Genomic DNA, 21,159 nt, shown 5'->3' with positions numbered 1-21,159 from the left:
CCGCGGGAGTCCCGCGGGTCCCGATGCAAAACAGTGCGGCGCGGGACAAATTTTGAATGGTCATTGCGGGAGCGGGCGGGATGATAGAGATGCACTTGCGGGTGCGGGCGGGAGGGATGATACGCTGCACTCCCGCAAATTAAATATTAGTTAATATTACAAAACTTTAGATTTATTTATGTTAAAAGATGAGTAAATGTTTTCTGTCTATTAGTTTTTGTTAAACGTTCCGTTTAATAAGCGAGTCATTTTACTAATTTATTGTTGTTCTGTTTTAACAAAAAAAAAAAAATACTAAGCATTCGTAGTGATGGAAAATTATGTCTTTCATTTATTCGTTATAACGCAGATAGCATCCGTTGAATTCGTTTTATTATTAAAACAAACTGTTTAATATAAGTGAGTTTGTCATTGTAAGCCTACTATTTTATTGGTGTTGATTTTGAGGCTGCAAGGGTCGCTCTGATAATAGTTATACATTGCGAGTTATAGCAACCCCGTCTGGCGGCTTGATGTGAATATAATTCATATTATAAACGAGAGTATTCAACTGCAATATGGCAATATATATTCTCACAACATTATTATTTCTCAAAACTTTGACAAAAATTATTTTTAAGGATTAACTGTATTCTTACAGTTATTCAAAGATGCACACATTATTCCGCATATGATTTGAATATTAGTCGAGAGTATATAACGGCAATTAACGTCTTATATGGCAATAAATATCCACATAACTTAATATAACAGCATAATGAAATGAATAAAAGACAAGGAAGTAGGATTGGCATGTAAATTGTATTATTATTACCGGAAAAACAGCAACATAACTGAAATAAACTCTGAGGTAAATGCGCGAGGTAAACACGTTAAAATAAATAAGCAATCACAGTGGAAAAAAACATTATTATCTCTCAAAACTTTATATGACAAAAATGATATTTAAAGGAAAAATTCTTACAGTTTTTCAAAGATGTAAAGAAAGTATTCCATATTACTCCAGTTTATGAGCACGTTCATCTCTGGTCTCGCTCTGTTATGTAATAGCTGATTGACAGGTGCGCATCTCCGTCTTTTAAACAGGTATCATTTTGTAAAGTTACTCATTTAGGGAAATTATCAATGATTTGATGATTTTATTATTATTATGAAAATGTTTTTTTTTTTTTGCAGATTGATTGCGATTTGTATTACCGTTTTACTACAAATACAAAACCTTTTATTTTACCACGGAGGGCAGGTGGTATATGAAATTTCCCGGTAGATTTTTTGGTCCTACTCCGCCCCTGATATATACAATGAATAATAAACAAACATTTACCAAATTTATTTTATTAAGAAATGGAAATAATTAATAATCTAACGATAAATATTAAATGTAGCCTACTGGGTAGGATTTTAAACGTCTTTGCCAAATTTATTTTCGTTTAAAATATGCGGTGTGTTTAATGTATTCAGAAGGTGAAAAAAATCCTCACCTGCATATCCCTAAATCCAACACATCTTTGTAAGAACGTAAGTTAAGTGTCCATGTTATTTTTACATTCTGACTTTAAAGAACAATTTGGAAAAAGAGATCAGAGCAGAGGAGCGTGTAAATGCTGCAATTACACTTGCTCTGACAGCAGCTTATTTTTAAAAGACGCTGTATTTTTTTGCTCTATTCGCCAAGTGTATTTTAATTGGCCACACTATGAAATTTATATATAAATTCAGAACTTTTTAAAATTTTATTCACTTAAATTTATTCAAAAACTACTGAAAGGAAATAAATGTGTTTGTTTCTATTTTTTTAAATGGTGGGTCTTGAGATTACCTGTTGGGTTGAAAAAGTTTGCAAACCCCTATAATACATAAGCAAGATTGATCAAAGCTTAATCAAATCTTTTAATTTTTTTTATTAGTAATTATATCATGTTATTCATGTATATAAGTAAATAACGTCGTAAGATACGCATACTTTGTGTCCAAAAACTTACTTTATTTTCCAATAAACTGATGAGTTTTGCATCAAATAGATTTTTGATACTCTTGCAATAGACTATTTATGACGATTCACAGACGATTCATTGTTACATCTATGACTTAAAATTACGATTTGTATATCCTTTTCTTTTTAGAGACCGTTCGCATCAAGTTGCCAAGTTTATTTTAAATCTTGATGAGCGTCTGAAACAAAACTCGTATTTACAGGCGAACGCTTTGAAAAGAAGAAGAAATTCAGTGCGTCCTTCGTTTTCCATTCACTTTAGATGTTAAGTTAATGGACTCGAATGCAAAAATTCTTCCAATAAGTGGTCGGGACTCAGGACACAATCACTTTGGGCATAAAGTGGTGGGGCTGCTGTGACTGCAGGCAGCCTATGACAGCAACCTTCAACCTGGTGGCATGACAACAACCGGCCTCGTTGCCAAAAAACAGACCGGCCCATCAGGAATTCTCCTTGTCCGATCTAAGCCTGTTACCATGTATTGGTAAGGAATTATATGTGCACGCACATTTTTTTAAGACCTTTCCTGCGACCGAAAGTAAACACCCATCCATCCTGCCTGCGGGCATTTGCAGGCGGGAGCGGGACAAAATATCACAGATGCGGGCGGGAGCGGGACTAAAAATTAAAAATCTTTGCGGGAGCGGGCGGGAGTGGGACTGAACATTGCGGGTGCGGGTGGGAGCGGGACTGAAAATTGTGTCCCGCGCAGACCTCTACTTCAATGTTGCTATATTGTTAATTAAACTATTGAAATGATGTTCAATAAACATTGATTTTATATCCATCTTGATTTATTTTCCATCATTGAAATAACATTATTCTAGGGTGCAAACCTGATGAAAAATCAATGAAAAATGTCAACATTGTTTCAATGATAATTTGGTTAATGGCATCAACATCAATTCTATGTTGATTCACTGTTGGTCTGCTACCTTGAGTGATTGAATTTATGTTGAAGAAAGATTGGTTTTTTTAACCATTTTGATTGATTTTGCATCATTTAAATAACATTATTCCAGGGTGCAAACCTGATGAAAAATCAATGAAAAATTTCAATGCTAATTCAATAATAATTTGGTTGATGAATTAAAATCATTTCAATGTTGATTCACTGTTTGTCTGCTATCTGGGTACTGACATATCAGGGCCATTTTATGATTAATTGATGTAAATTTCTTACATACTATTCCTTTAACTTATTATATTTTTAATCAAGTGACCGTTTACCTACAAAAATGTATCTTCCAATGTATGTCTGAGTTGTAGATGTATGTTAAATTGTAAATGAAAGCAGGATCTCTATTTAAAACAAAAATCAAAAAAAGGCACTTTACCCTCTTCATAAACCAGCTTTGCCGTGTGATCAATTTCACCAACTTGGTTCGCGTTGCCACTTGACGCCACCTAGTTGAAGAAAAGTATCAAGTTAACATGATTGTAAAATATTGGCTATGCTCAACTTGTTTGTTCCAACTGCAAGTTTCACCAGCTTAGCTAACCTGTGTCATGAGCAGGTACATTTTGCCATGCAGTCTGGTAATCTGCTGATATAACTTCACTCTGCTCTCTATAATGTGGTAGACTGACCCCAAGTGAGTTACCAAATCCGGCAGCTATGTGGAACAAAAAACATAATCATGAATTGCTTAACAAACCTAAAAGTTTAATAAATTAGATTTTTATTGCAAACAAATCTTAACATTTGTGATTGCACATCAGGTTTGTCCAAAACACAGTTACAAAAAGTTCCTAGTGTAGCAAAAATAAAATATTCAGCATAGTGAACATGTGAACCCCAGTGTTTCCGCTATATACATTCAACCATGGCGTGCCGCCACGCCTAAAACATCCCCGCCACGCCTGCGGTAGTGTATAGAAGGGATACAGCAAACGAAATCTCGCCGGAGTTTTATCATAATCCTTCACCCAAACCCAACTCTAAACACAAAAATTCACAGGATTGTAGAATGTATTTGTATCTCATTTAGCCAGAGCCGCTGTTTTCATCCTAAAAATCCTACCTCCAAATCTAATTCTAAACTTTTCGGCATTTTATGTATCCCTTCTAGACAAAACCCATGGCGGCAGCTCGCAAAATAAATAAAGCTACCGAAATGTCCGCCCTACCAGACTGGCTGTTTTAAAGAAATAAATTCCTTTCTGGATTCGCGTTGTTCACTCATTTATAATAAATAAATCTCCTAAAATATCACCATTTCCCCCATGGGTTTAGTTTCATGCACAAATAGATTTAAATCAACAGATGATGATTAGGCTACGTCTCTGTTTTGAGAAATAATAATAAAATAAATAAGCCTACACGAAATATGTTATAATTATCAGATTGACATTTAAAAAAGTATTTGAGTTGCTGTTCTTTTTTTGTGACGCGCTGTTAAACCAAAGCAGCAGAAAACACGTCATGTTTTTAATGATTTTAAATAAGCACAAGGTTTTCTCCTTATTGTGAGTTTACACACAAAAAAAAAAAATTTAGTTTCGAATGTTATTTTACTTTTATCTGTATGGCAATAAATTAAGGGTAATTTAAGTTGCAAGGTCATCACGCGTATGCTTTTCACATGCGCATATACACGGACGCAGCGCTGGGCTGCGAGAAAAGACATGATTAAACTTTCGATTTAACATATTACAAAAACTTGAGGCACACGGTGAGACGGTTTCATCTGTTTTCAGACAGCGGGATCAGGGTACCCGCGGGTGAACCACATAATATTTGATGTAACGGGTGTAATAATATTAACGTGTCATTTGCGTTGTAGATGCAGGTCGGGACTCAATAAGCAAGAGTAGGCTAAACTGCAGGTCTAACATCCAAGACCAAAATTCGACTCAATTCCGATAGGTAGCAGTTTTTAAATGGCTTATTTGTGTTTAAGCTCTGTCTGAAGAACGTTAAAGGTTTATATTTATCTGCGCGATTTGCGGTGTGACCGGGTCGGGCTCTTTATCAAACAGGCCGGGTGTGGAATGCTGGAATAAATTGCTGCTGATGTCGGGTCTGTCAATCACAGCGGTGCGCATTATCAAACAGTACTGTGCGTGACTTTGCAACAGCTCTGTAACGCTAAACATGAGAACGAACTTGCACACTACATTAAAACTACAATGAAAGATCCGTATGAAGCTATAAAACTTACGTATTTTTAAAGAAAATACAGTTTAGATCAAACATAGAAAAGCAATATGCTATAAATATAAGGAAACGTAAATGACAGCATGAAAATGATAAAAAATGCATGTTAGTTTACTGTAGCCTATATTCTACATAAAAAAATAATGTACATTTATAATCATCATGGGCGCCCCCTGCCGCCACAGCTGGAAAAAATCCTAGAGGAAACACTGGAACCCTCATATATAAATGTACACGCATACTTACTGAAGACAAGTATGATGTATGTTGTGTAAGTACAGCCTTAAACCACTGAACTATAAGCAGAGCCCTGCAAAAAAAAAAAAAAAAAAACAGAATTCAAATATTACCAGGTTGAACCCCTCAATTCTGCAACACAAAACCAGAGAAGGTTTACTTACGCAAATGGATGTCCCTGGAGTCTTCTGGACAACTGAGGAATATCAAATAATAAAATCAGTACAGTAAAAATAATCAAAAACAGCTGTCATATACGTAATTAAAAATGACACAGCCATAATGATAATATGTACCTCTTCCAGTAATGGCAGGACAGCTGTAGGTGGTATTCGGGCCACAGTGTTTTTGATCAACATTTCCTTTTTGGTTTGAAATATTTTCTGATTGAATAAATTAAATTAGAATGAGAACATCATCTTCTACAGACAAACTGTGTTTTTATTTCCGACAATTCAGTTATGGATTGGTAAAATTATAATTTTACAAACTGTCAAAATTAGCCATTGGACAAAATGAAGCTGGTAATAAGCATGTACAACTTGCATTTAAGATCTTCTCATCTTTGCTCTCTAGGCCCTGCACAAGTAGCACAGCAAAGCTGTCTGTCTGCAGGGAAGCTGATCCTTTACTGGCACCTTTCCCACAAACCGTCAACTCAATCTGCTCCAAACGCTCCTCTATAGACATCTAGAAAATACATTTTAACAATAAGTACCATTTGACACATTTTTTTTTAAGAATACCTCTCTCTTTATCTGTTAAAGGTATCTGCCTTTATTAAAGTGTTTAATGACAACTTTTTCGGATGTAGGAAACATTTCAGATGTATTTAAAGTATTACCTCTGTGGCACTTGGCTCTTTTTTCCTTTTCTCTGTTTCACTGGGAGTTAATTTGATTGGTGCCTTGTGGCCTGGAAGTCCGGGTATCAAAACTTTGCTCTTTTGTTTATTAGTAAGTGGTGTCTTCACCTAAAAGATGTTAAAATAAATCAAGCGAGTGTCAACTTTTAAACAAACTCATAAAATCAAGACAAGTAAACAATATACACAGTATAGACATTTAAGCAGTAACAACATAAACAACTTTCGTGGACAAACATAACTTCTGGTAAACTCCACAAAGGATCAATTACATAAGAGTCCTTTTAGAGTAGTTTAATTTTGACAACAAGCTGCGTAACTGCGACAATGTTTCATTGGATGAACGTGCAATCTATACATGTAAAATGAAAGAAAATATACATTATGGGCACGGTTACCTTGGAGACAGCTGTGTCTACAGAAAGAGAAAGTGTGGCTTGTACATCTCTGACTAAGCAAACATGTCTTTCCGATGTGTTAAATGGCTGTAGAATGAAAAGAGGTACATTATCATAAGAGTTATCTGCCTGCAGGACACATTTAAACAATCTGTAAATATCAAAAAGGATTCAACAACCTGCTGTTTCCAAGTCATGAAAGATACAGGTTGTCTAATACTTACAATTTTCTCTATTACAGGCTGCAGGTGATTTCCATATGCCAACATCAAGTTCTGTCTGTCTGCGCAGAGAGCTGCTGCTAGCAGAGGAACGAGTACAGGTGATTCTCCCTTCATTGTGGACACCTGCAGTGAACATGCCGGTGTCAGTGGCTTCTTACACGGTCTGAGAGATGTGAAGAAAAATGCTTATTAGCTTTATTAAACTGTTTTAAAGAAATTAGGCATTCAGTTTGCACAATTGGGGCTTAATTCTAACAATTACAGGATAAATAAACTTACCCATTAAGAAAGTGCTCAAAGAGATGAAGTTGACCGTCTTTACAAACAACTGACAACCTCACAGCCTAAAATCACACATAGATCTCTGTGAAGCAATGTATTGTCATACTGAATTACGTTACAAGCATAAAAACTAGCTCATCAAACTCTCACCTCATCTTTGCTCTTGGATGTCTGTAGGTCTATGTGTTGGGGTTCGTCTGTCAGTGTAAAAGAAACCACAGAGTTCTTGTCTTTGCCATCTGACCGCACCTGCCTGAGAAGCAAAAAATAACCCAAACATCAGGGCCCGACTTTTAAGAGGCTCAAGAGTTTAAGCAGGAAATCGGACCACAAGGGCCAGCCTTCACTCCCCACATGCATTAATGAGCCTGTCGCTGGTTCACAAGCATTTTCTCTTATAGGTAGGGCATCAAATTTTGAAAAATGCTAACGGTAACAGACTTGCAATGAAATCACGATCCCACCCTCCATTCAAATCGCCATTCAAAGTCACGCCTCTTTCAAAACACATGAACATGCACAGATCAGCCGGCCACATCCAATGTCTCATTTACCAGTGAGAAAACTTTGCTGTACAAAGTGAATAACATTACCAAAATAACCAACATAAACAACTGGTTTACATCGGAATAAGTTAAAGGCACACCATGAAACTTTTTGGCCACTAGGGTGCTAGACATGTATTTTTCACTTCTAGCGCCCCTAGAGCCCACAAGCGCCGCAGCACTGTCGCAAAGGAAAGGAACTGGCCAACCTTAAAACTAAACTAAAAACTAAACATTTAAAACGCTAACGATCAACATTTTGAGACAACAGGGAGAAACGCAGTCATGTTACAACTTTCTGTTGTCGCTCCAAATCCAAGTAAACCGATGTGGTCCAAGCAGACCTAAAGGCTGCCGCTTTGTAATATGTCACGTGAGTGACAGCGGAACGCAGCAAATGAGGAAGAGAGAAACGCTCGGATCTGATTGGTGAATGAAGAGGGTTTGGTTTTACACTGTGTGAGTTTGAGCAAGTTTGACTGCTATTGCATCCTGGATTGTAATGTAAATATCATAGACACAGTAAAAGAAAGGTAAATACGCGAACACCGCATGTGAATACAGGGAACTATATGCAAGATAATCGCCGTCATTTATAAAGAACATCGCATTTATGTATGAATCAAGAGTTTATATAAAAAATTGCCTTAAAGGGGAATCGAACCCGGGTCGCCCGTGTCATAGGTCCGTGACACTAAAGACTAGGGCTGCTCGATTATGGGAAAAATCATAATCCCGATTGTTTTGATAAAAATCTTAATCTCGATTATTTAACACGATTACTTAAATGACTGTAAAAACATGCATTTATACATGGGCTTGACATTAACTTTTTTGCTCACCAGCCAAAGTGGCTAGTTGTTTTCCAAAGTTACTAGCCACACAGCATTTTCACAGGCCACAATTTTGTTGCTGGTAAAATACATTTTATATGATTAAACTTGACTTTGGCATCCTAAAATGACTTTAATTCGAGCAAATTTACTTGGTTTAGCTAAATTAGATGCAGAATGAATTTCAAATGCAGTCTGACCACCCAAATTAGGACAACATTTATTAGCTGGTATATACCAGGTATATCAGTATAGATCATATCATATATTTAGGTGCATAAAAACAGTCTAGTAAGGCATTAATAGATTTACATTGAATGAATATATTAAAAGTGGAGCAGGGGTGTAGAAGATTAACTGAAAAGATAAACACAAAACCCCTCGACAACCACTTTAAATATTTATTAACAACAGCAGTCAAGAAATGTACATGAATTTTACTTTCAACTTGTTTATGCAGATTGTATTTTATATGCTTGATCAGGTTTTCTTTTAAAAGTGATTTAAGACTTTTAATGACAAATGTTGAGAGGGCATTATTGTTGCCCAAAGTAGCCTACATTAAAATGATGCGCGAACCTCTCAGCTGGCGGGTTTCCTTTGATTTCGTGTGCATTCAGGTATGCACTGAATTTCTCTCCGCTCTTGCCCTGAGAATGTGCACGCAATATATATCTCTCCAATCACTTCCATGCAATTGTTTTATCTTTCCCCAAGTGTGTGTGCGCTCAGACTGCGTCCTCTTGTGCATTCGCAAATCCATCACCTCTGGCGCGCTCTCTGGGAGGTGGCGCTTTGGTCCGCAACGCTCCGCTGATCGCGTTGCGCTCGGTGCAGGGAGTGCTCATGGGAGTTGTAGTTTCCCAGTGTCGAATTGCTATTGGTTATCATTTTGCATAACTTTTAAGAAAACTACAATAAAAATGTATATTCAACCAGCCAAAGTGGCTAGTGAGATTGTCTTACCCGCCGCAGCCGAAATCTACCCGCATTTGGCGGGTGTTAAAGGGATACTTCACCGATTTAGCATTCAGCTTTGTATCTGTAGAAACCCGGCAGTATTACTGAATGACCATGTTTCCCTCCATCATTTCCCCCTGAGAGGAGAGATATCTGCATTTTGGTTCTGCAAAAAAGTCCTCCGATGATGCAAAAATCGTCATATTACATCATCGGAGGACTTTTTTGCAGAACCAAAATGCAGATATCTCTCCTCTCAGGGGGAAATGAGGGAGGGAAACATGGTCATTCAGTAATACTGCCGGGTTTCTACAGATACAAAGCTGAATGCTAAATCGGTGAAGTATCCCTTTAATGTCAGCCCTGCATAAATTCAATGCATTGTTTAGTGTTGCTGCAAAAGGCTACACGTGTCAAAGCAGTAAGGTTTAAGTGCCAGCAGAACGCGATTCATGTTTTAAACACGATCGCTTGAAATGCATATAACTTTACAAACATAAACAGGATTATTACCTAGTGGTCTGACTTTAAACAGATGCCTGAGCGCGCAGCTCTCTGCACGTGTGAGAGAGAAAGAGAGAGACAGAGAGCGGCGCCACAATCCAGCTGATAATATTTTAAACGTGAGGGATAGTTTGCCTCCGCTCGCTTGTAAAGCATAAAACTGAACAAATACATGAGGATTTCTACTTTGTGTGCGAGGCGCAGCTGCTTATGACGCGCTGGATTAATGACTCAAAACGAAATAACAGAAATGCGGCACACTAATCGATCTCCCTCGATTATCTTGTTTTTGCAATCGAAATGTGCAAAAATCGAAATTGAAATCGAAAAACGATTAATTGCACAGCCCTACTAAAGACTGTGCCACAGAGTCACATAATAGAAGCTGCTCTCTACATTCCTTAAGAAAGCCTCTAGCAAAATTCACGTTAAAAACAAATTGTGTGGAGGAAGTGACGTATGCCGTAAAGCAGTCGAATTTTGTAGTTTTTTTTGTGCTCTGGTTACTACCAGAAACCCTAAGTTTTAAAATACGAGTAAAAGTGATACAGACCCTGTCAGGCTATGGTAGACATGTCATTCAACCTATTTAAAGTCGATGTACTATCACAAGGGTCTTGAAAATTTATTATGAAGGTTGAAAAATTACATGGTGTCACTTTAAAGCACACTTTCGGTTGTGTAGACGTAGTAACTATATTGTTACGATAATCTGTAAAAAACACAAATTTCATAAGTAACACAATGTTTCAAAGTAGAATATCTTAATCCATCTAAATACAAACATATCACATGCCTACCTTACCAAAATAAACAGTGAAATGACCCTTTCAGACCCTTTGCCTCCTGCAGCTGTTTGCATCTCGTGGTAAAGCAGTAAAGTTACCGATATTAATTTGGGTTTTTGTTATTTGCTGTAGAGGTCGATCGATTCATCGGATTTGCAGATTAATCCGCGCCGATAACAATAACAATATCTATCGTTCATCAGTAAAAATTCCAACCGATAGTTTTTTCCAGTTGCGTTTGTTGCATACTCAACAGGGAAGACAGCAGGGAAGCTCTGCCACTGATTTGCATTAAAAAGTAGTAGATCGCCCTCTACTGGCGAAAACTAACACCATTAATGCCTTGTGCTGGTTGTTGTGACAATTGTGACACATGATGTGATACCACCGCAGCAACAGGGGATACATCGCACGTGAATGTAAAACCAAGTAAAAGGGTACAGTACACTAAAGTTTTCGTTGTCATATAATCTATTACAAATTACATATCTGTATAAGTAATAAATAGATGCTGCATTAGTTGTAACTTATGTTTCCCAACAAGGCTGAGATGATGCTAACATTAATAGGCTATCTTAAGCGTAGAAATAAACAACACCACACTAATACGAAACAATGGGGCTGTTTACACTTGGTATTAAGATGTGTTTTTATCGATCGGATCACAAGTGGACGAGAGAGACACATCACGTTTACACCTGTGCCCGGTTGCATGAAACTCCTTAGTTGAGGGTTTCCCTGAGGGAGAAAAAATCCCTGAGGTAAGGGATTTATTTAAGAGCGTTGCAACAAAGGTCTTAACTGTCACCCTTACCTAAGTGTTTATACTAAGTATTTTACGGTAGTCTCTGCCAAAACACGGCAGCGGAGACGCTATGGTTACAAAATCTCACAGCTGTAACAAATCAACGCACGCAGCTCAACAGACGGCGGATTTGTGTACAATGAATGGGTGGTCTGTGAGACGGTGGGCGAGTCTCTCTGCTGTCATTCAAACCCGAGCGGGAGTAATAATGAGTTCATATGGACGCAAACTAATATTATGTCCGTGTGTATGTATAGCAAGTAAACATGCTGCACAGTGTTTTGTTTGTGTATATGTTAGAGCTTTCTCTGAATTTTCAGCGCAATTGATGAAGTAAGATCACGCAACTTTCACATGTTTTCAAAACGAAACCACGGAGATCAGCCACTTTAGTTGTATCAATGAAAGGCCAAAAGTAGAGTTCTCAACGGGTCAAAAATATAAGCAACTGAGTCGGGTCGGACATCGGGCTTAATCTTTTACGCTCCGCGAAAAAAATTATTAATCATCACTGCTGTTCACCGTAAAGAAAGTCTGGTCTGGCTGCTGCAACATGCATCACAGAAAGGGGCGGGGGATAGCAATAAGCTCCGGGGTGGATCAGCAACGGATCCAGACCGGAGCTGCCGGCTTCGGGGCGGATCCGTTGCGGATCCGCCCCAAAGCTTATTGCTATCACTGCGTGCACGCCTGTTGCCTGGAGAAGAAGAGATGGAGAAAAGTAAACTTGCTGCAGGTGAATTCACCGTTGCTTGCTACTACAGGAGGAGAAGCAGCTGGCTGGGTACATGTTTGAGTTCTTTTTTTATTGTTGTGTGATTTTTAGGCATATTTATATAGCCTATATTTAAAGTTTATTGTTTCAGTTGTTTGTATTGTTCAAAGGCGTGAACATTAAAGCTTGGTTTGAATTTCCGTCTGCTGGTCATGATAATAGCCTACGTGTATGAGAAAAAAAGGCAGGGGGGGTCGGCGGCTTCGGGCCGCGGGGATCGGGTTCGGACAGATAATTCACGTTGATGTGTCGGGTTACATCGGGTCCGGGCTTTAAGGCCACGGGCCGGGTCGGGTTGTAATTTTCAGGCCCGTTGAGAACTCTACTAAAAAGCACTGTTCACCGTATCTTCAAGCCAGAAGTCAGAAAAGACTTAAAGGACAAGTTCGGTATTTTACACTTAAAGCCCTGTTTTCAGATTGTTTATGGTGAAATTTGGACATATGCGGCTGCCTAGTGTTGGGCGATATGCCCTATTTTGAGATCTTCCTATCGTCAGCCTTTGAGATCGGCGATACACAATATTATCGGGGGGCGGGGCAGTAGTTTACTCATTTTTTTTATTTGTTAATTTTTTACTCATTATAACAAGTCACTTGATGGGTGGACAAAAAAAGAACAAGAGCAACAACGTCATGACCGCAACCTTCTTAAAACTGATGCCATTAATGCTAGCGCGTCATTAAAACCCTAATAATGATTAATTAATAACTGTAAAAACATGTATCTGCGCACGCGCACACACGTGCGCGCACATACAAACAATTCAATGCATTGGTTTAGTGCTGTTGCAGAAGACTACACGTGTCAAGCAGTGGTGCTCTCATGAGGTGCCTTTTTAAACGCATCGGTCCAGCGGAATGCGATCATATTTTAAACACAATCATATATTAAACACGAGGGACGTGTTGCTACAACTCATTGAAATGCATATCATAAACAGGATTAATACCTAGTGATCTGACTTCGGACAGAGCGCAGCTTTCTGCACGTAACCGAGAGTGAGAGAGAGGCGCTACTATGCAGCGGGTCATATTTTAAACAAAAAGTAAAGTTTGCCTCAGCTCGCATGAAACGCATTAAACTGAACAAATACATAAGGATTACTACTTTAGTTTATGTTTAGACTTCGGACAGACGCAAGAGCGCGTGCACGTGAGACAGAGAGAAGCGCTGCTGCTCATGACGCAGCGCGCTGGATTTAGTGCTAGGAGGAGCCCAAGACGCACGCATTAAGTGCAGGTACGTGCAAGAAGGAATTCTCTCTTTACAAGCTCTCCGCGTAAAGTGAAGCCCACAAACCCTCATCCGAGGAAAAGCATGCAATGTGGATGTTAATGTAAAACTGTGATGATAATAATAACCATTCACCAACTCTCGTCATGACTATCGCCATGAAAGCCTGCCATTGGCGATATGTCTGAAGATCGTCGATACACGATACTATCGTCTATCGGCACAACCCTACGGCTGCCCCGAGAATTTTTGGGTGTTTGTGTTTCACCTCACACCTCTACAATGGGTTTAATGGTGCACTGGAAAAATCCTTCCTAAAATCCATTAAACTTTCGTTTACAAAGATGTGAAACTCACCGAGTGGTCAGGGTTGGTTACTGATATGCTCACACAAAAATCGCTGCAAAAGATGCTTTCCAACAGCTGTTTTAACATTCGTTGTTAACTTGTGGACCTTTTTTTCCAAACGCCTCACACCCGTACATTCTTCCGCTTAGAGCTTGAATAATAGACACTCCAGCCCAGGTGGTGGCGCTAATCCACCATTGCCAATTGCAAGAATAGAAACAAAGTTCCCGGACTTATACCGTACCTCACAGCACATCTAATACAAGTCAATGGAGTTGGCAAAAACTACGATAAAACCTGATGGAATGCGTATTTTGCAGCGATTTTTGTGTGAGCATACCAGTGAACACCCCTGACCACTCGGTGAGTTTCACGTCTTTGTAAACGAAAGTTTAATGCATTTTAGGAAGGATTGTTCCAGTGCACCATTAAACCCATTGTAAAGGTGGGAGGTGAAACACAAACCCCCAAAAATTCTCGGGGCAGCCGCATAATTTCAGTCAAAACCGTTCTATTTCATCATTAACAATCTGAAAACAGGGCTTTAAAGGGATAGTTCGGCCAAAAACGATATTAAACCCATGATTTACTCACCCCCAAGCTGTCCCGAGTTGCATATGTCCGTCGTTTTTCAGACAAACACATTTTTTGGATATTTAGAAAATATTTTAGATCTTTCTGTTGATTAAATGTAATGTTACAGGGTCCAGCCATAGTCCACGACCTTCAAGTCCAAAAAAAGTGCGTCCATCCTTCACTAATTAAATCCAAACGGCTCCAGGATGATAAACAAAGGTCTTCTGAGGGTAATCCGTGCGGTGTTGTTGTAGAAATATCCATATTTAAAATGTTATTAACATAATTAACTACCTTCCGGTAGCTTAGGGTTGTGCCGATAGACGATAGTATCGTGTATCGACGATCTTCAGACATATCGTCAATAGCAGACTTTCAATAGTCATGACGATAGTTGGCGAATAGGGATGCACCGATATGGAAATTTTGCCCGATACCAATAACTCTTTATATTTGGGGGCGATAACCGAGATAGATATATATATATATAGATATAGGCCGATAAATATTCATTATTTTCACAATGAAAAACTCCCAGACCGCGGACATCTTGTCTTTGCGCTAGACTAGCATACTCTTCTTAAGCCCGCAACAAGTGTCATTTTCGTGCTATGTCACAGAAAGCACCAATCAAAACTTCACATGGCCAGCAATGAGCAAGTGAAGTGGTTCAACAAACCAAAATAATCCATAATTTATCGGCTTTCATTTATCGGCCTAATTTTGCTATCAGACCGATAACCGATAATATAAAAAATCAGTTATCGGCCGATAACGATATGTCGGGCGATATATCGTGCATCCCTATTGGCGAATGGTTATTATATCATCATAGTTTTACATTAACATCCACATTGCATGCTTTTTCTCGCATGAGGGTTTGTGGGCTTCAATTTACGAGGAGAGCTTGTAAAGAGAGAATTCCCTCTTGCACGTACCTGCACTTAATGCGCGTGTCTTGGACTCCTTCTAGCACTAAATCCAGCGCGCCACGTCATGAGCAGTTGCACTTCTCTCTGTCTCACGTGCACGCGCTTTCGCGTCTGTCCGAAGTCTAAACATAAACTAAAGCAGTAATCCTTATGTATTTGTTCAGTTTAATACGTTTCATGCGAGCTGAGGCAAACTTTACTTTTTGTTTAAAATATGACCCGCTGCATAATGGCGCCTCTCTCACTCTTGCGTACGTGCAGAGAGCTGCGCTCTGTCCAAAGTCAGATCACTAGGTATTAATCTTGTTTATGATATGCATTTTAATGAGTTGTAGCAACACGTCCCTCATGTTTAAAACATGATTGTGTTTAAAATATGATCGCTTTGCCTATGTGTTTAAAAAGGCACCTCTGAGAGCACCACTTGACACGTGAAGCATTCTGCAACAGCACTAAACACATGCATTTAATTGTTTGTATGTGCGCACACGTGTGTGTGCAAAATGCATGTTTTTACAGTTATTAAAGGAATAGTCTACTCATTTTCAATATTAAACTATGTTATTACCTTAACTAAGAATTGTTGATGCGTCCCTCTGTCATCTGTGTGCGTGCGCGTGGGCGCTGGGGCGCGCTGCGACACTTCGATAGCATTTAGCTTAGCCCCATTCATTCAATGGTATCAAACAGAGATAAAGTTCGAAGTGACCAAACACATCAACGTTTTTCCTATTTAAGACGAGTAGTTATACGAGCAAGTTTGGTGGTACAAAATAAAACGTAGTGCTTTTCTAAACGGATTTAAAAGAGGAACTATATTGTATGGCGTAATAGCACTTATGGGAGTACTTCGACTGGTTGATTTTGTGGTGCACTCAAACAAATCAATGTATGGATAACACTGCCAGGAGCAGAAGCCGCCATTACGCGAGATGAATGTAAACAGCGACGCATCGACGCATTTTACGCATGTCAACATATTTTTAGTCGTTGCAGCACTAGTACACACACAGTTCAGTAATTTACGGGACTGACAATCGCATTCTACAACCGCATTAACTCCCTCAAAATGCAGGTAGTGACAATCGCATTTACAAAAACTTTGCATAGTGTGTAGCCTACATAACCGAACTGAACAACTAGTAGTTAATAAAGTGACAGACAATGACAGAGGCTCAAGCGTTTGCTGCTGAGTGTTGCCAGATCTTGCATTAAAAAAACAGCGAACAAGAAAATTCAAATAATAAACCGAAATAAATCCAAATGCTTTACCTCAAAGATCAAAATATTGGGACCGGCACCTTCACATTTTAACAACACCAAAAACTTTATCGCTTCATGAGCCAAAAAGCCATAAATGGTTAAGCGCTAAAATGGTATGCGAGTACAAAAAAGACGAGGACCTGGCAAGACTGTCGAGCAGCCTCATAAATGCGTACAATGCACAATACCATGACGGAGGTTTATTGCAAATCATAACACTGTTAAATTATTTTGGTCAAAGCTGTGAGTGATAAGCACCCGAGACGGCAAAACGTTGCTATCTCCGTGTCAATCATCACATTTTCGCATTTAAATGCGGTTGTCACTCCTGAAAGTTCGCAGTGTGTACGAGACCACAATGTGTGGAACTCCAGCTAAACAGTCACGTCTTGAAACTTACTTTGCGTCGCCTGCCACAAGCTCTTTGTCTGCATCACGACAAGAGGTCATAACGGAGAAATTAATTTCGTTAATTTGCAAGGACATGAGACCGATCAGTGTTGTGGATGGAGCATGCTTCAGGGAGCTCTGTCAAGCAATGTAACCGAGGTACCATATCCCTTTGATGTCTCTTGATTTATTTGTTTTTGTGTATGTAATATAAGTTGTCAAATATATTTAAACTTTAAATAGACTACCTATACAAGTAGTTATGTCTCTTTGTATTAATTTGTCCCGTTATTGACGTAATACCATCATTGAAAAAAAATGGGCAACCAGATAGTCGAATAGTTCGAATATTCGTGGTATTTTTAGGGAGAATATTCGAACATAATTTTTGAGCAATTTTGACAGCCCTAGCTCCAACCGCTCCGTGAGCATTGCTCCAGACTCAGGGCTGCAGAAAGGAAGTGGCGCAGACCGAAAGATCCTGCTGACCTCTGTCTCTGGGTCTCTTCTTGCTTCCTTCTCCACGAATGTCTCCTCTGCTAAGTCTCAAAACTATCACTCAAAAACCAACAGCTCACCTGACTCTCGCACTCTCTTCAAGACCTTATCTACTCTTCTTTGTATGCGCGTCCCCCATCTTCATCTGATTTAATGATTAATGATTTTGCTTCCTTTGTGAAGAAAACGAATACCATCAGCAGTCAGTTCTCTGAGCCGCCACTTCCTACGCATGTTCAAACCTCTGAGACATGCTCGCTTCCCTCCTTCTTTCTGTTATCTGAAGCAGACTTTCCAAAGTCTTTGCTTCCAACCATCTGACTTCCTGCCCGCTAGGCCCCATACCCACCCATCTCCTTCAGGCCATCTCTCCATCGGTTATCCCAGCTCTCACCCACATTATCAACTCATCTCTTTCCACTGGTAACTTCTCCACAGTATTTAAAGAGGCCTGGATAACCCCACTGCTGAAGAAGCCCACACTCAATCCTGCTACGCTAAAGAATTACAGACCCACTTCTCTTCCCTTCATTGCAAAGACTCTTGAACACATGGTGTTTGACTCTCCTATTTTCTTAACACAAAATAACCTCCTGGACAGCAATCAGTTTGGTTTCAAAAGCGGTCACTCCAACTGGGACTGTGCTGCTCTCAGTCATGGAAGCCCTAAGGCAAACAGGGCATCCTCCAAATCATCAGTGCTGATCTTACTGGATCTATCTGCCGCTTTGACACCGTCAATCACCACATCCTCCTGTCAACCCTTATGGGTATGGGTGTGACGAGACACTTAATCCACGAGACGAGACACGAGATTGGGTTCACGAGAACGAGACGTTATTTTTACACTTTTTAAGAAACCCTCGATGATAAAATAAATGAATAAGAAACTGAAATCATGTTATTTTTAAATGTTTTAACTAATCAAGGACTGGCCCTAACAATTATTTTACTAACTGATAATTAAGTAATTTGTTATTTTTGGGTAATAAAAATAGACCCAAGTGAGCAGTAGCCTTTAAAATGACATAATAACGAAGATGCAATAATAATTGGTTCAAAAAAAGTATTAAAACCAAGTTACATTAAACAACATTACATTAACAAACACATTACATTTGTGGTCTATAAATAAAAAACATTATGTATATATTATAACAAATGCCTGCAGGGGGAGATAGTTGACTCGTCTCGCGGACGCTATCTTCACTTTCAATTTTAACGGAGAGAATGCTTATTTTTAGCCAAACAATGTTTAAATCCATTTGAATATTTAATATATGTCCATTTCTTTACAATAGAAATGAACATGCAGACATTAAATCATGTAAACTCTGTGATGGTTTAATCTGCTGAGACTTCACATCTGACACTGATCAACAGACAAACACAGCACGTCTCAGACTTCATACGAGCTCCCAAACTAACATTATTGGAAACCCAAACAAAAAAGCAAATGCAGTAAAAGACAGAATATAATGCATGCCCTGTTAGAGGCTAATTACACCAACCACGCTTTAAACGCTTGGAAACGCAAGGCGCGACGCACTGCCTTTTTTTAAAAAGAGCAGTGCGAGTCGACGCGGCTTTTAATATTGCTAAGCAACCACCTGTTCAGCTGTCTTGTCAATCAAATATTGAAGCGTGCGCTCTTTTGCTGTTAACTGTCATATTAGCAGAAACTTTAAAAAGATGACACTTGCTCTGACCTTGTTTGAGGGTGAGAGGTGCACAAACACGCAGGAGAGAGTGAGTGAGTGAGTGGAGTCCGGTTCTTCAAAGCAACTGTAAACTTCCCTCACCACAACGTAAGGCCCGCAGCTCCCTTCATTCGAGTGGACAATGGAAAGACGCGAATGACGTCGGGCGCTTCTCCGCTCTCAGCGTTCCTTCAAAGGTGCGTGCTGCGGCCGCCGGCAAAAACCGCAAGGCGCTCACCGCGCATAAAGAGCGCGCAAACGCTCCATGCCCATAGAATATCATTTAAAAAGGCGCCTGCAACTGCCATAAACGCCTTTGGTGTAACTGTCAAACAGAAAGCTGCATCCTCCGGAGGTCGCATATGCAGGCTGCATACGTCATTAAGGTTTATTTCAGATCATTAACTGAGCATTACATTCGCAAGTCATGAGCAAATTACAACAATTTGCGATTAACTAAATTATTAGTAAACTTTATAATTGTTAGTAGTCTCTATTAAGACAGTCTTTATGAAGTAATGCAGTTTAAAAATGCGACCTCCGAAGGATGCAGTCTTTTATTTCAGAAACGGACAGAATTTCACCTACACAAGAAATCTCGCGAGACACACTTAATCTCGCGATACATATTTAATCTAGCGAGATCTCGTCGCACATTAAAAGTCTGATCGTGGTTTGTTATGTGTTGCTAACGACCTCCGAAGGGTCGCATTTCTGGGCTGCATACATATACATTTGCAAACATATGTCTTATTTCAGATTATAAAACCGTTAGTTCCAATCCTTGATTCTGATTGGTCAATAGGTGTGCTTTATTCACAATAAAACACTGCTATGACCTCTTCACCCAACGGTTCTATTTAATATCACTGCACCCTTAGCAACACCCTTAGCAACACATAAACATATAATGAGACAAAGGCTGCGTTTACATTTTGCATTAACATGCGATCTCGGTGATCCGTTCACGCAGATCCGATCATTCGTATATCAGGACACGGCGCGTTTACATTTGTCACATAAATGTGGTTTCTGTATCTGGATGTGTGATCGGATCCCGTGCGGGGAGACGCGCGCTGGGTGGATAGCTGTCAATCAAAATGGGTACAGCTGTCTTTAGCCACAGGATTTAGGGTTTTCACGCTAACCGCAATCCCGTATTGTACAGTGCTACTGAGAGGCCAACAGCAGAGAATAACTAGCAACCCCAACAACCGTGATGTTCACATTTTAAGCGTTATATTTTTTAGCTTTAAAAGTCTTACCTTTAAAAGCCTTATAGCGTCAGCACCGCGGATGAATGTCCTGTTTAACTTTAAAGGAACTTGACTTTCACCCGCATGCTTTAAATCAACAACAAAATCCATGTGAAACATGACCGACTCCACTGTTTTATTCTGCCTTAATAAAGGGCTTTTGGCTCTGCCTGAACATATATGTATATTTATATTTTAACCATAAACTGTTGTTAGTTATGTTTCCTGGTAATTTTTATATGATTTAATTAAAAGAGCTAACAATTTCCTAAATTTCCAGTTCATAGTGCGTAAGAAGTAATGTAATTTACAAACACATATAAGTAACCTTGCATAAAACCAACACTGAATAAATGTATTTGGTTAATGTTATTATGGTTTGTACGTGTTTTAAAGTAACTTAAAATGTGTTAAATGAGACAGAAATTGACCAGAAAAAAGCGCAACATTCATGTTGATACGTCACCATGGAAACTCAAACATTATAACGATCCTGAATTCTGCCATTAAATTTTAAATCTCTCTATGAATAGGAACATATAACATATGCCTGAATAACTTAAATGCAGTCAGCAGTGTTAAATGCTTTT

General features: G+C 39.0%; 1 protein-coding gene across 1 annotated transcript in view; it reads right to left on the bottom strand.

Annotated features, from left to right (window-relative positions):
• The window catches only part of wdr43 (WD repeat domain 43), an 86,237-nt gene that overhangs the window by 14,462 nt on the left and 50,616 nt on the right, over positions 1–21,159 (bottom strand). The window contains exons 6-16 of the mRNA XM_073869448.1: positions 7,311–7,413; positions 7,158–7,222; positions 6,879–7,041; positions 6,655–6,741; positions 6,236–6,364; positions 5,938–6,081; positions 5,688–5,774; positions 5,556–5,587; positions 5,401–5,464; positions 3,497–3,610; positions 3,332–3,401 (exon numbers count right to left, since the gene is read on the bottom strand). Coding sequence (XP_073725549.1) covers positions 3,332–3,401; positions 3,497–3,610; positions 5,401–5,464; positions 5,556–5,587; positions 5,688–5,774; positions 5,938–6,081; positions 6,236–6,364; positions 6,655–6,741; positions 6,879–7,041; positions 7,158–7,222; positions 7,311–7,413 — 1,058 coding nt within the window. The remainder of the gene's footprint in view (positions 1–3,331; positions 3,402–3,496; positions 3,611–5,400; positions 5,465–5,555; positions 5,588–5,687; positions 5,775–5,937; positions 6,082–6,235; positions 6,365–6,654; positions 6,742–6,878; positions 7,042–7,157; positions 7,223–7,310; positions 7,414–21,159) is intronic.

The sequence above is a fragment of the Misgurnus anguillicaudatus genome, chromosome 7 (genome assembly GCF_027580225.2).
Source record: "Misgurnus anguillicaudatus chromosome 7, ASM2758022v2, whole genome shotgun sequence".
NCBI lineage: Eukaryota > Metazoa > Chordata > Actinopteri > Cypriniformes > Cobitidae > Misgurnus > Misgurnus anguillicaudatus.
The sequence above is the reverse complement of the archived record's forward strand: the minus strand, read 5'-3'. Positions and strand labels throughout refer to the sequence as shown.